The sequence below is a fragment of the Glycine soja genome, unplaced genomic scaffold (genome assembly GCF_004193775.1).
Source record: "Glycine soja cultivar W05 unplaced genomic scaffold, ASM419377v2 tig00105718_1_pilon, whole genome shotgun sequence".
Taxonomy (NCBI): domain Eukaryota; kingdom Viridiplantae; phylum Streptophyta; class Magnoliopsida; order Fabales; family Fabaceae; genus Glycine; species Glycine soja.
The window spans coordinates 231,236-246,427 of NW_021144572.1; the positions used below are offsets into that span (position 1 = coordinate 231,236).

A 15,192-nucleotide genomic window follows, 5' to 3' on the forward strand; every position below is an offset into this window, starting at 1 on the left:
TTTGTCAACATTTCGGTATACTTCATTTCCCTTTGTTCTCCGAGTGCATACTTGAATGTGGTGGATAACAATACATCACCGCTTTCATCTTGTGTACTTGGGAACTTAGGCAAAATGCTGCCAAAATTTTGTCAAATTTAGAAAAGACAATTAACTTGTAGTATTGAATCTACTATAAAAAAAAATTACTTCCTGAATGGGATAGGGCCACACCTTTACTTAGAGAAGTGAGATGTCGCATGCATGTTACATAACTTCATAAGGTTGTGCAGCAAATGGACAACATGGATCGAAGTTGGATGAGAGCATCCGGCATCACTGCTGAGTATGGGACTGGGGTGGAACAGTTTCTCCAATTTACCGAAATGCATGCCCCCTCCTTGCGCGGAAAATATTTTTGTTTATGTGTAAAATGTGCAAATGGTAGACACCAAATGCTAAATGAAATAAGATCACATCTAATATGTCACGGGGTGATTCCAAATTACACAAATTGGATATGGCATGGGGAATTGCCAGACAATCCAACATTGTCTCACACTGAGGCAGTCGATGTAGATACGGGTTGTCGTATAGAGGAAATGATTCGCGACCTAGGGCAGGATGGTTTTCGGCAAGCACATGCTCCTTTGGATGACAAAATAGAGAATGATTCAAAGACTCATTTGTATTCTGGGTGTACAACATTCACAAGGTTGTATGCGGTCTTAGCTTTGGTCAACTTGAAGGCACGATTTGGATGGAGTGACAAGAGCTTTACTGAATTGCTAGTGTTATTGAAAAAGTTGCTTCCTGAAGATAACATGTTGCCAAAGAGTCAATACAAGGCGAAGAAGATCTTATGTCCAGTGGGAATGGAGTACCAGAAAATCCATGCATGTCCAAATGATTGCATATTGTATAGAAATGAGTATGCAAAAATGCGCACATGCCCAACAAGTGGTGTATCCCGCTACAAGGTCAACAACCATGAAGAGAGTGATGTTGCAACTGCAGAGAATAGTCATCCAACAAAGGTTTGTTGGTATCTTCCAATAATACCAAGGTTTAGGAGATTGTTTGCTAATAGATATGATGCAAAACAGTTGATGTGGCATGTTGAAGGCAGAAAAATTGATGGATTGCTCCGACATCCGGCTGATAGTCCGCAATGGAAGGCATTCGATGCTTTGTTTCCTAATTTTGGGAATGAGGCCAGAAATCTAAGGCTTGGTCTTGCCTTCGATGGAATGAACCCTTTTGGTAACTTAAACACCAGTCACAGTTCATGGCCTGTTTTGCTGATGATTTATAACCTTCCTCCTTGGTTGTGCATGAAACGGAAGTACATAATGCTTTGCATGATGATAGCAGGACCAAGACAACCTAGTAATGATATTGACGTATATCTAACTCCGGCATCGAAGATTTCTAAACCAGTTCCATCCACATCGACGATTGAAGAAAGCTTTCAATGGATCTCAAGAAAATGAAAGTGCACCAAAACCGTTACATGGTAAAGAAGTACATGATCGTGTGAACGACATCATAACTATCTTTGGGAAGACGCAAAAAAAAAACCAATAGTGAGACAAACATCTGGAAGAAAAGGTCCATTTTCTTTGAGCTTCCTTATTGGTCTGATCTTGATGTTAGACATTGTATAGACGTCATGCATGTGTAGAAAAATGTCTGTGATAGTTTAATTGGCACTCTTCTTAACATTAAAGGCAAGACAAAGGATGGTTTGAAGTGTCATCAAGACTTGGTTGAAATGGGTATACAGGAGCAGTTACATCCAATAGCAAAAGGTTCGCGAACGTATCTACCCCCAGCATGTCACACAATGTCAACAAAGGAAAATAGGAGTTTTTGTCATTGTTTGCGGAATGTCAAAGTCCCTGAAGGATACTCTTCAAATATCAACATCCTTGTATCCATTAATGATCTTAAATTGGTTGGCTTGAAATCTCATGATTGTCATGTATTAATGCAACAACTACTGCCTGTAGCAATTCGAGGAATCTTGCCTGACAAAGTTCGGGTTTCCATAACTCGTCTGTGCTTTGTTTTTAATGCTATATGTAGCAAAGTCATTGACCCTGCAAGATTGGATGAATTGGAGAACGAGGCTGCCATTGTCCTTTGTCATAGGGAGATGTACTTTCCTCCATCATTTTTCGACATAATGCTTCACTTAATTGTTCATCTAGTTAGGGAGATCCGGTTGTGTGGTCCTGTATTTTTACAGTGGATGTATCCAATTGAACGGTACATGAAGGTGTTAAAAGGGTATACCAAGAATCAACACCGACCAGAAGCTTCGATTGTTGAAAGGTATGTTGCTGAAGAATGTATTGAGGATTGCTCGCAGTACATTGAAGCTGCTAAATCTGTCGGGGTACCTGAACGTCGTCATGTGACGACACCAGGGGGCAAGGGTACACAAGGCTACAATGTTGTGACAATGACTCACTGTCGCAACCTACCCTTCGGCGGGAGGGCGACGCGTGACTCGCGGGATGCGTGTTCCACGAAAGGAATACGCGCGGAGTCGCCACCAACGTTTATTTGAGGAAAACGTCGGAAAAACCGGAAAAGATGCGATCTACGAACTTTTAAGTGAAAGGTTCGGGAGTTGTATTTACGCACGGGGAAGGTATTAGCACCCCACACGTCCGTCACAAGGGACGGCAGCCTTTAATCGAATGTGCAAACATGACTTTGATTTTTTTATGTTCCCTTTTTATGTCTTTATATCCTTTATACCCTTTTTATATTTTTCTCTTTTTGTGGTCGACAAGGGTGTTTCCCTTTGCTCCTACGTATTCCTCAATTTGCGATGAGGAAATCAGACCTACGTAGTTCTTTCGGAACAAAGTGTTTGGTTAAGTTGTTTTTGTCTTTTTTGCAAAATATGTTTTATTTGAACAAAAAGGTCATTTTAAGGTGTTGGACCATTAAACGGTCTTTTGATTTTGAAAGATGAGAAACGTTTAAGACGTTGGACCATTAACGATCTCTTGTTTTTGAAAGGAGAGAAACGTTAAGGCATTGGACCATTAACGATCTCTTGGGGTGGTCGACAAAAGCGGGGCTTTTGCTCCTACGTATCCTCAATTGCGATGAGGAAATCAGACCTACGTAGTTCTTGCTTATCAAGTGATTCTTTTTTACTTAAGTGGTGATCATTTTAAGGCGTTGGACCTTAAAAATGATCCATTTTACTTAGTGAGAAATTGAAATGACAAACTTCAAAAGCCTATTTTTATGGACGAGCTTGACTAGGCGAGTTGATTTTAGCCTTAGTTTCACTTTAGTTATTAATCAATTCGATTAAGAATGAGAAATCCCAAAGAGAAAACGTCCGATTGATTTTCCGCTTTATTTTGCTAAAAGATGTTTTTTTGATTATTATATTTATTTTTTTTACCTCTTTTTGATTTCCAACGTGGTTACGGCACGACCGAACGGTCGGAATTCATTTTAACCGAAGTTAACGGATAATAAAATTCAAACGTTCGGTGGAAATTGATTTTATTTTTAAGTTAAGCGAGAAATGACTTAAGTAAAATGGCTTAAGCACGTCAACAGGGGGTATAAAAAGTAAACAAAACGAGAATAAAAATGCACGAAACACAATGTGGACCACCATGGGTGCATAGAATGAATCGAAAAGCTTGGTTCGAGGTACTTACCCGTTGAAGATCGAAGAACGATGAAGAACGAATGAAGAACGTCGAAGAACGGTTGAAACCTTTGCGAAATTCCTCACGGAAAACGTTACGGAAACGTTTCGGAAGCGCCTCGGCTTAGATTTTCTTCACGGAAACAATTTTTCCAAGCAAATTCGAAAGAGAGAGAAGTGCCAAAGGGGCTGAACCCTTTTCTTCTTCACTTCCTCCCCTATTTATAGCAAAATAGGGGAGGTGGTTGCCGCCCAGCTCGCCCAGGCGAGCTCAGCTCGCCCAGGCGAGCCAGGTTGCTTCCTCCAGAAGCAACAGCCTTCTGGAGGAATATTCTGGAGGGCCCAAGTGGGCCTGGGTGCTATTTGCACCCCCATTTTTACTAAGTACACCCCCTCTGCTTTTTTTTTTGGTGATTCTTTTTTCGTAAAGTTACGGAAACTTACGAATTTCGTAACGATACTTGTTTTCTTTCCGTAATGTTACGGAACCTTGCGGATTACATAATCATCCCCTTTTTGACTTACGGAATGTTACGGAACCTCACTTATTTATGCAACGATGCTTCCATTTGATTTCCGGTGTGTCACGGAAACTTACGGATTGTGCATCAATATCTTTTTGGTTTTTCGGCATGTCCTGGAATTTCACAAATTGCCTAATGATGGGTGCCAAGCACCTCCCAAGGACCAAAGAAAGGTTGCATGTCACCAAGCAAAGGTCCCCGGACGAAATTAGGGTATGACAGTTGCCCCTCTTTACTTGTCTTTTATTGGAGATAAAAGGAAAGTAAAGATAAGACACTAATTTCGTTCCTCTCGATTTGACGAGAGTCGCGGGTGACTATAAAATCTCCACATGCAAATGACTTGTTGTTCCCAGAATATCACAAATTGCTTAATGATAGGTGCCAAGCACCTCACAAGGACCAAAGAAAGGTCGCATGTCATCAAGCAAAGGTCCCCGGACGAAAATTAGTGTATGACACTAATTTCGCTCCTCTCGGTTGATGAAAGTCGCGGGCGACCATGACTTGTCGTTCCCGGAATTTCACAAATTGCTTAATGATGGGTGCCAAGCACCTCACAAGGACCAAAGAAAGGTCGCATGTCATCAAGCAAAGGTCCCCGGACGAAAATTAGTGTATGACACTAATTTCGCTCCTCTCGGTTGACGAGAGTCGCGGGCGACCATGACTTGTCGTTCCCGGAATTTCACAAATTGCTTAATGATGGGTGCCAAGCACCTCACAAGGACCAAAGAAAGGTCGCATGTCATCAAGCAAAGGTCCCCGGACGAAAATTAGGGTATGACACTAATTTCGCTCCTCTCGGTTGACGAGAGTCGCGGGCGACCATGAAATTTCCGCATGTAAATGACTTGTTGTTCCCGGAGGAACAAAAGGTGCAGAAGACTATGTCAGCCTCTGCATGCTATCAAGCGTTCTGTCTTACAGATAGCAAAAGAATGTTTATACGGATAACCACTCGGGTATTTCCGCGTATCATCGGGCCCGCCGCCTCTGGATGACACAAGGGTGCGGATAACCGTAAGGTATCTTCGCGTATCATCGGGCCCGCCGCCTCTGGATGATACAAGGGTGCAGAATGACCAAATTTTGTCTCTGCTTGTCATCGGGCCCGCCGCCTCTGGATGATACAAGGGTGCAGAATGACCAAATTTTGTCTCTGCTTGTCATCGGGCCCGCCGCCTCTGGATGACAAAAGGGTGCGGATAACTGTAAGGTATCTCCGCGTATCATCGGGCCCGCCGCCTCTGGATGATACAAGGGTGCATGTCACATGACCTCAGGGTCAGTATGACAAAGATTATGGGGCGGCCGACAAAAGCAAGGCTCTTGCTCCTACGTATCCTCCAATGAGGAACTCAGACCTACGTAGTTCTAGATAACTTGTGAGACTTGAAAAGTCTCCATCGGAAAATGCTGACATCTCCGGAAAGGGCGCAGATGACCACATTGGCCTCTGCTCGTCAATCACACTTGGGGTTACTGAATGACGAGGTGCGGATAACCGTAAGGTGTCTCCGCGGGCTACCAGCTCTTGGGTCATGGCAACAAAAGGCGGTGTGGTCGACAAAAGCGAGGCTCTTGCTCCTACGTATCCTCCAATGAGGAACTCAGACCTACGTAGTTCTGGATAACTTGTGAGACTTGAAAAAGTCTCGGTGTTTTCTTCGCTAAAATGCAAACATGCTAAGTAAAGAGATAAATATTCCAACTGATTAGAGTAGCATACGCTTTTTTTTTTTTGAGTGAAAAACAATGCGTTTACCGGGTAAGGAGAGTCTGCTGATGAAATCCCCCATAACCTTAACTGAGATTTTGGATGTTAGCATTTCGTTTCTAAATGAACATTTAGAGGAAACACTGGGTCCGACAAAAATAGAAGAAAATCACTCAAAGTGTATCAATCTCGCACAGGTAAGTGTTTCATCCTAATTCCGAACCATAGATATGTCATGACTTGACTTTGCAAATTATTTCCTATCAAATCAAAAATTACATGCGTGATCATGGATCAATAGGACTTCCCTTGGGAATGGGTTTTCTTGATGGTTTTTTCGGCTTTTGTGTGTTTTTGGCTTTTGATTTTTTTGTTGGCTTTTTCTTTTTCTGTTTTTTGTTTAGTGCGGGGCGAAAAAGTCGCTAGCGCACGGGATTTTGGTTGGTAATCAAAGGGAGAAGACCATTTTAGGTCGTGGTTTCCTTTCCTTCTTTTTGTTCATTTGGTGACAATTCTGTATTGTTCAGATATTGTCCGGTCCAAAGACCTTTCTACACATTTCTTCTGTTTTCCTTCGATCCCTGATCAGGAGCTTTTTTTCCTTCTTCTTCTTCCTTTTTACTTTCTCCCATTCTTTGATTGGGAATTTTCTTTCTTTTCTTTTTGCTTTCTCCCACTCTTTGATTGAGGAATTTTCCTTCTTTTCTTTTTTTGCTTTCTCTTTGATTGGAAATCTTCCTTCTTTCCTTTTCTTTGATTGGAAATTTCCCTTCTATTCTTTTCGCTTCCGAGGGTAAGGATTGACATTCTCACCCTGGGTCAAGGTTTATGGTGAGTCAGGATTTTGGCTCAAAGCTTGTAGAATGGCTAGACATGATACATGTCAGGGCTTGGTTTGGTTCAAGGATAAAAGGGATGCCCCACATTATTTCCATGACACAAATGCAAAAAATGATGATTTGGAAATTTTATGCAAAACTGGTCATGCGTGCGCCTATGCGGACGCTCAAGTGTCAAATTTTTATGGTCATGTGATGCTAGGGCTCAGGATTCATTTCCTCCATTTTAAATCAACCTAATGTTTCCAAAATATGTCCTTTTATCAATTTGTGCATTCCTCCAAGTCCATTTCGGGCGTCCGGGGAAATTTCATAGCATTCACCCTTCAGGTGTACACATTTTTTTTTCAAAAACTAGCTATGATCAGCGAATTTTTCTTTTAAAGAAAAGTTGGAAACCATCTCTTTTCAAAAGCATGTCAATTTTTAGCTAGACAACTTATTTTCTCTTTTTCCACCTTTTTTCTTACTTGCTTTCTTTTTCCTTATTTGCTCTCTTTTTCTTTACTTGCTCTCTTTTTTCTCTTTTGTTCTCTTTTCCATTTAATTTTTTTTTCTTTTCTATTTTTATTTTTATCATGATTTTTGTTTATTTAACATATATATTTTTGGGACGATGTTCCTAAACAAAGAACTCTACACGGTTCCAGAATTTCAAACATCATCGATAGTAATGATATATAAACACTAACGCAACAAATCTAAAAATGTATGCGCTGTACAAATGACAATCGAAACAACAAAAACAAACATTAGTCTCTCAAGTCAAAACAATAACATAGAATAAAAATGACAAAAGAAATATGAAAGAAAACATGAATCTGGGGATCTCCCAGTCACGTATCTCCACTCCCTCCCAAGAAGTCAAGCAAATCGGCCATCTCCTCGTCCTCGTGGGCCTCTTCTCCATCGCCGGGAGCTTCTGGGGGTGCCTCTCCTGCTTGGGCCTCGGGCCAATCTCCGGGCCATGCAACCTCTGCCCTGAACTGGTCTGGGGTAGGGCATGAAAAAGAAGCGAAGCCCTGGCTCTGCATGCTAAGGCTCATCTGGTACAGACAATCAAGGGTCTATACATGTGCTCGGTGGTTGGCCGCCTGCTGGCGAACCAAATGCCGTAAATACTGCTCCATGTCAAATGCCCCAGCCTGACCAGCCTGATGAGGCGGTGGTGGCGCGCCTGCGGCCTGTGGAGCATCACCCTGAGCCTGTCTCTGGGTACAGTACTTCTCAATAAAAGCCCGGGTGATGGGCGGCCGAATCACCTTGGTAGGTGCAACGGGGACTCCGAATGACTGGCAGAGTCCTGTGATTAGTGCGGGGAATCCCAGGGCCCTGTTGGACTTGTCTGGGTCCAAAGGGTGCCTAGTAGGCGCCATACCTGCAAAAATATAGATGGCATCAGCGATCAACTGAGCCACATGGATGCTCATCCGTGTCAGGATGGCGTACACCAGCTGACACTTCGGCATGGGAAGGTCGGAATTATGATCGGTGGGCAGGATATTGCTGAGGAGCAACGTCATCCATATCTGGGTCAGGGTGGTCATGTTGGTGCGCATGATTCGCACTCGCCTCCCTACAGTAGTCTGGGCAAAATCCTGCCCCGGTATACATAGCAGCTGGGCGATGGCCTCCTCATCGAACCCATCAGACCGGTTCCTCCTCTGGCCATACTCACATTCCTGGCCCTCTTCCAACACCAACGGATATCCTAGGAGTTGGCCGATAGCATCGGCATCAAACGGGATCCACTGACCCCTTACCCAGGATCTCATGTCACGCACGCCCTCCTCTGTTGGCCAAGCATTGGCATAAAACTCAAGGACTATTTCTGGATCAAACTTGGCCATGGGAATAACCAGTGGTGCCCACCGCCGGCGCCCTATTTCCTCCTAGAAATCAGTATACTCGTCGTCCCTGAGCTGGACGCGTCACTCCCGGAGAAACGACCATCCCTTGATGGCCTCGAAGCGCTGCTGGTGTACAGCGCTCCTAAAGCGGTGACTGTCATACTCCGGAGCGGAACTAGTTTCTTCGGCTGCCTTGTCCTTCCTGGACCTCTTTGAGGCAAGCTTCCTCGGGGCCATTTCCTGCGAAGGCAAACATTTGGAAAGTTAGTTTTACCAGTGGGACACTACTCTTAAAACAAAAATGGCATACAACCTCCTCCCATAAATACAAACATCAATGTAAATTTAGAGCAAGCTTATGCGCATACTTCCTTACGAACGTTCACTTGCACAAGACATTCTATTAACTAAGAAAAATGCACCCATATACAATCAAGGCAGCTTCGTTACCTAGATTATTTACATGTACTTCCAAGGTGTATTTGTTACTTACATCACACACATCTCCTTGGCTAAATTTACATACATGCATACTCAAAGCATTTTGGGGTACCAAAAATTGCACATGTGCACATCTTGGTATTTCTAATACCTATACATACACAAACTTCATGATGAATCTTGACTATCTACACAATAAGGTGCTACATTTCATGCTCTTTTCAAGTTTTTGCTACCTAAAGCCGCATGCAAATTCAAGTATATTTTCCTTTGCTGACTAAAATTGTATTCAAATTAAAAGGTATATTTTTTTTTTGTAATGTATTTTCTTTACATAACATGCAACATATTTATATATATTTTTTTGTGAGACATTTTGACTACCAAAAATTATATGTACGTACATCCAAGTATTTTGCTATCATACCCAAAGTGTAAATTGCCAAAGGTATTTTGCTACCTATTCTAAACCAACACATTCATGACGAGCAAAATTCCTAAACATCTAGGCGTAGGGAAATTATTGTAGCGTGGCCCATAGCTGATTGCTGGCCAAAAAGGGTAACTTTACCCAATATGCACCTCCTCTTGTGTTCTTTTTGCATAAAATTTTAGTTCCTAGGCCTAGGATATATATGTGGGGCAATTACTCTAGCCTTTTTCGGGAATGAATACATATTCCAAAAATAGAAAATATGTACAAACCAAAATGCCCCATGGGTTGTTTCCTTACAAAAGTCACGCGCTAATGCCATTGAGGCATTTCACCGAACACTTGGTGGGCGCGCATTTAGGCGTCAATAGCAAGAGAACGGGGACAATGTGGCATGTCCCATTGTTCCAAAATGCATTATAGGCCTAGGGCCATCCCATACACACCCCTAATTCAACCTAATCAAGCAAGAAAACAAAACAAAATTGCCCCATATATTTGAGCAAACTCCCACAATTTAGAGCACCAAAAGGAGATCAAAATACACCAATGAAAAGCTAGAAAGCTTAGGGATGGAACACTTACTTGTTGGTGATGAACAAAAGCGCAAAACGGAATCAAAAAATGCGAAAAAGGATGACCCTAGGGCTGCAAACTCGTCAATCCCGTGGGTATGGCTTTTGAAAGGGGGGAAAAGAAGTTTTTGAATGCAAAAACGTCCCCCCTTTCGTCATTCTTATAATTTGGTGCAGGGGTGGCTCGCCCAGGCGAGCTAACCTGCACATTTTTTTTTTTTTTGAGGGGAACATTAACCATGTCCCCTCCCTTCTCATGGATTAGCGTCTTGCCTAACTTGAACTTACTTAGGTTAGAATTAGGCGTTGATTACTTATTTTTACTTTTTAAAACAAACAAATAGTAAAAGAAAACTGCAAAATACAAAGGATACGGGGCTGCCTTGCAGCGACATTCTCTGCTTGTTTCGCGCAGAGAAGGGGCAACGATCGGTCGGTCGTGACCCCATCCCCACTTGCATCCGTCCTTAAGTACCTGCAAGTAATAAACAACCAGGTATGGCCAATCTTGACCGCGTCATTATCTTACCTTGATTGGTTTATGCCGTTCATGTTTTGTCTCTACCCCAGAAGGTAGCCCAAGATGATCCTGCCCCTGTTTTACCACAACAATATGCATGCGTATGCGTATGCGTATGCATGAATGTTTTCAAACGCAGCAAATTTAGGGAAAGTTGGTTCAGGTTCAATTCTAATTAAGCACTTGGGGCATCCCATGAACTGAGCGGAAGGGCTCAGGTGATCACAGATTAACGCAAGGTTTGAAACTAACGTGAGGACTAAAGCCTCGAATCCACGTTCATTTCTTTGACAGATTGTAACGAGAGATACAACAGACAGGAAACCCCTGGGGGAAATCCAGAAAACGCATAAAGATAAAGAACATGCAGCGACATCCTTAATTGCCCCAGCTTCTAAGCATAATATTGTTTGACGACATCAGAGTTCACGGGTGAAGGTAGCTCTTCGCCATCCATGTTGGTAAGCACCAGGGCTCCTCCGGAAAAAGCCCTCTTCACAACAAAAGGCCCTTCGTAGTTCGGGGCCCATTTCCCTCGATGGTCCTTGACAGCATGGGACATTTTCTTTAGCACAAGGTCTCCCTCATGGAACTTGCGTAAGCGTACTTTCTTATCGAATGCACTCTTCATTCTTTGCTGGTATAAGCGCCCATGACTCATGGTTGTTAAGCGCTTACCCTCAATGAGGTTGAGCTGGTCATAGCGTGTTTGAGCCCACTCTGATTCCTTTAATCCGGATTCTGCCAAGATCCTTAATGACGGGACTTCTACTTCAAACGGTAACACAGCCTCCATCCCATATACCAATGAGAACGGCGTTGCCCCAGTTGACGTTCGCACTGAAGTCCGGTAACCGTGTAACGCGAATGGGAGCATTTCGTGCCAATCCTTGTATGACAAGGTCATCTTTTGGATAATCTTTTTGATATTCTTATTGGCTGCTTCCACGGCTCCATTCATCTTTGGTCGGTAGGGTGTGGAATTGTGATGCTGGATTTTAAACTCCTCGCACATTTCCCCCATCATCTTGTTATTCAGGTTGGTGCCGTTGTCCGTGATAATCTTCCTTGGCAAACCATATCGGCAGATGATCTCTTTCTTAATGAACTTGATCACCACATTCCTCGTGACATTGGTATATGAAGCCGCCTCGACCCACTTGGTGAAATAATCTATCGCTACGAGGATGAAGCGATGACCATTCGAGGCCTTGGGCTCGATGGCCCCGATGACATCTATTCCCCACATGGAGAAAGGCCAAGGGGCGGACATGACATTCAGAGGGTGTGGTGGGGCATTGACATTATCTGAGAATGCTTGACATTTGTGGCATTTCCTCACATGGACACAACAATCACTTTCCATGGTAAGCCAGTAATAACCTGCTCTTAGGATCTTCCTGGCCATAGCATGCCCGTTGGCGTGCGTTCCAAACGAGCCCTCATGAACTTCCTCAATCATGTGATTTGCCTCCTTGGCATCCACACACCGCAGGAGTGTCATGTCGTGATTTCTTTTATACAGTATGCTTCCGCTCATGAAGAAACCGGCTGCCAACCTTCTCAATGTCCCTTTATCGTTGTCGGCAATTTCTGGCGGGTATTCTTTGCTTACGACATATCGCTTGATGTCGAAATACCAAGGCTTTCCGTCCCGTTCCTCTTCCACTTGGCAACAATGCGCGGGTTTGCCACGACACCAAAATTCAATGTAGGGTAGATCCCCGTGCGGTGTTAGCTGGAACATAGACGCCAACGTAGCAAGTGCATCCGCCATTTGATTTTCCTCGCGGGGAACATGATGGAAGGAGATCTCATCGAAGGTTTTAGCCAATTCCTTGATATAGGCTTTGTAGGGTATCAGCTTGGGATCTCTAGTGAAATTCTGATACCGATGACAGATGTCGTACCGGATGTCACGACATCACGCTTCAGAACATGCAGATTATATTTGGGAGTATGAACAGATTAAACAAGTAAATAACACAAGAGAATTGTTAACCCAGTTCGGTGCAACCTCACCTACATCTGGGGGCTACCAAGCCAGGGAGGAAATCCACTAAAATAGTGTTAGTTCAAGGTCTAACAGCCACTGTTTACAACCTTCTCACCTAACCACTACCCGTGCGACCTCTACCTAAGAGCCACTCTTAGATATGAGAACCCCTCTCACTCCCTCTCAATCACACTCCCGTGTTTACAATCAAATCAAAAACACACCAGAGATTGCTCTCTGAACAAAAGAGATCAACTCTACACACAAGAGATCAACTCTACACACTCAGGTCCAACACTTGATGTTAGGGTACCATCAAGGTGGCTCACAAAACACTCAAGTCCCAAAACTCACAAAATAACTCTTCAATCCCGGACTTGGTACAAAACTCGTGCAGCCTCCATGTTTTTATAGCAGTGTGTGTGTCTGGGCTGCAACTTCTTGATGCTGGATGAGATCTATCATTTTCCTGAAAATCTGCACTTAAAGATCTAAAAGATCAAGTTTGATCTTTTAGTTTTTATCTTTAATCTTTAATCCCTGAACGAACTATTCAAGTTTGTAATTCGAACTTTAATTATCTTTTAATTCGTTCCAAGAGATAGATCGTCTAATCTGTTGCTAACTGCACAATAATCTGTTAAAGAGATAACAGATTTATATGTCCAGTATTTTCGGGCAAGATGTCCTGGACATCGTATCCGACATCGTGGATCCTGCAACTTCAATGCTTTTAGCAACTCCAGTATTTTCGGGCAGGATGTCCTGGACATTGTATCCGACATCGTGGATCCTGCAGCTTCAATGCTTTTAGCAATTCCAGTATTTTCAGGCAGGATGTCCTGGACATTGTATCCGACATCGTGAATCCTGCAGCTTCAATTCTTCATTTGACATTTCATCTTGCCTTGTGCATTGTGCAGCCCGATCTTATTCTTTGACATAACGTTGGACATCATGTGCAGCAACTCCAGCTTTCCTTCATTGTCTAAGTGCTTATGTTTTAACAAAATCTTAGCCAATCTTTTAAAACTCAGTAGAGCTAAGCACTAACAATCTCCCCCTTTGGCAAATTTTGTCTAAAACATACTTAGACACTTCCTGAGCAGGTACGAGCAGTTATGCAAGTGGGATCAGCAACTTTCATTATCAGAGTAATCAAGCACAGCGGAATCTGTAGTTTAGACAAGTTGCAAGTCGTTTCCAGGATGTCAAGACATCTCACGTGACATCAGCTTTCTGCTCCTGCTCCCCCTGTCTCCATGCTTACTGCAGCATCTTCTATCAGCTACTAGTCTTTTCCAGGATGTCGAGACATCTCATGTGACATCAGCTTTTTGCTCCCCCTGTCTTCATGCTCTTACTGCAGCATCTTCTATCAGCTACTAGTAGCTTACATCAGTCATCATCAGCAGCAGTCTCCCCCTCAAAATCATGAATCATGCATACATCGTATCCTACTTCTCAAAATCATACATCATGCATAATACTACTATTGCATACATATTAATACCATTACTCCCAAATCATGCATAACTATTACTCCCCCTTTTTAGACAGAATTTGACAAAAGTAGAATGCATGAGCTTAAGGTGCAAATATTACAGACCAATAGTAACCATTGTTCAAAGGGACATGCCCCTTTAGCTAATAAAAGTAAAAGCAAAAAAACATAAAGGTCTGATGATCATGGGGTGGCTTCAGAATCATCATCATCATCTGAATCTGTATCCTCTGCTGCATCTTCCTCTGCCTCAGCTGCTTCTTCTTCTTCCTCAGCTGCTTCTTCTTCTTCCTCAGCTGCTTCACCATCATCAATGCCACTGTCTGAGAGTCTCTTGATCAGGCGTTCCAGCTCCATCTTCTTCTCTGTGTTGGCTTTGATGGTGGCTTCCAGCACCTTGCATGTGTCCTTGAGTTCAGCAATCAAAGTATCTTTGGACACAGCACCTGAAGCAGCAGCTTTCCCTGATGTCGAGACAATGTCTGGGACATGTGTCCCCTCAAACAGTTTGTAATGCAGGGATAGAGGAGATTCTCTCTTCATCACAGAGTCAGTGTAGTTTAAAATATTGGGATGTTGACTCAACATAATGCCACACAATACAGTTGGGAAGGCAATGGGTAATTTGACAGCAAAGGATTCTGAATGCTTAACAGTTTGATCAAAAATATAGTTTCCAAAATTAAATTTGGACTTGGTTCCAACAGCATACAGGAATTTACCCAAACCTGTGGCAACAGTGGAAGTATGATTGGTGGGTACCCAGTTTGCAGCTCCAATCCTGTGCAGGATTGCATATTTCACACTTAGCTTCCCTGCAGACAACTTCCCTTTCTTTGGCCAATGCTGGACTTGTTTGGCAGTGATTTCCTTGGCAATTTGATGCTCAAAGACAGTAATATCCACCACTCCATCTGTTGGTCTGCCCAGGTATTTGTTGATTACAGCAGGGGAGAATCTAACACACTTTCCTCTGACAAATACCTTTTGATACTCATCACTCTTTCTGTTTGTTATGTCAGAGGGAATGTTGACAATGAATTCCCTTACTAGACTTTCATAGCAATCTCCCAACTTGGTGACAGTCTTCAGCAGTCCAGCAGCCGTGATGAGGTCCATGATC

At 43.0% G+C, this 15,192-nt stretch overlaps 1 protein-coding gene across 1 annotated transcript; it reads left to right on the plus strand.

The window, feature by feature from the left end:
- Positions 1–284: 284 nt before the first annotated feature.
- On the plus strand, positions 285–1,472 carry LOC114404694. Its single transcript, XM_028367549.1, has one exon. It carries the CDS (start codon positions 285–287, stop codon positions 1,470–1,472), a length of 1,188 nt encoding a protein of 395 aa, XP_028223350.1.
- The last annotated feature ends 13,720 nt before the right edge of the window (positions 1,473–15,192 follow it).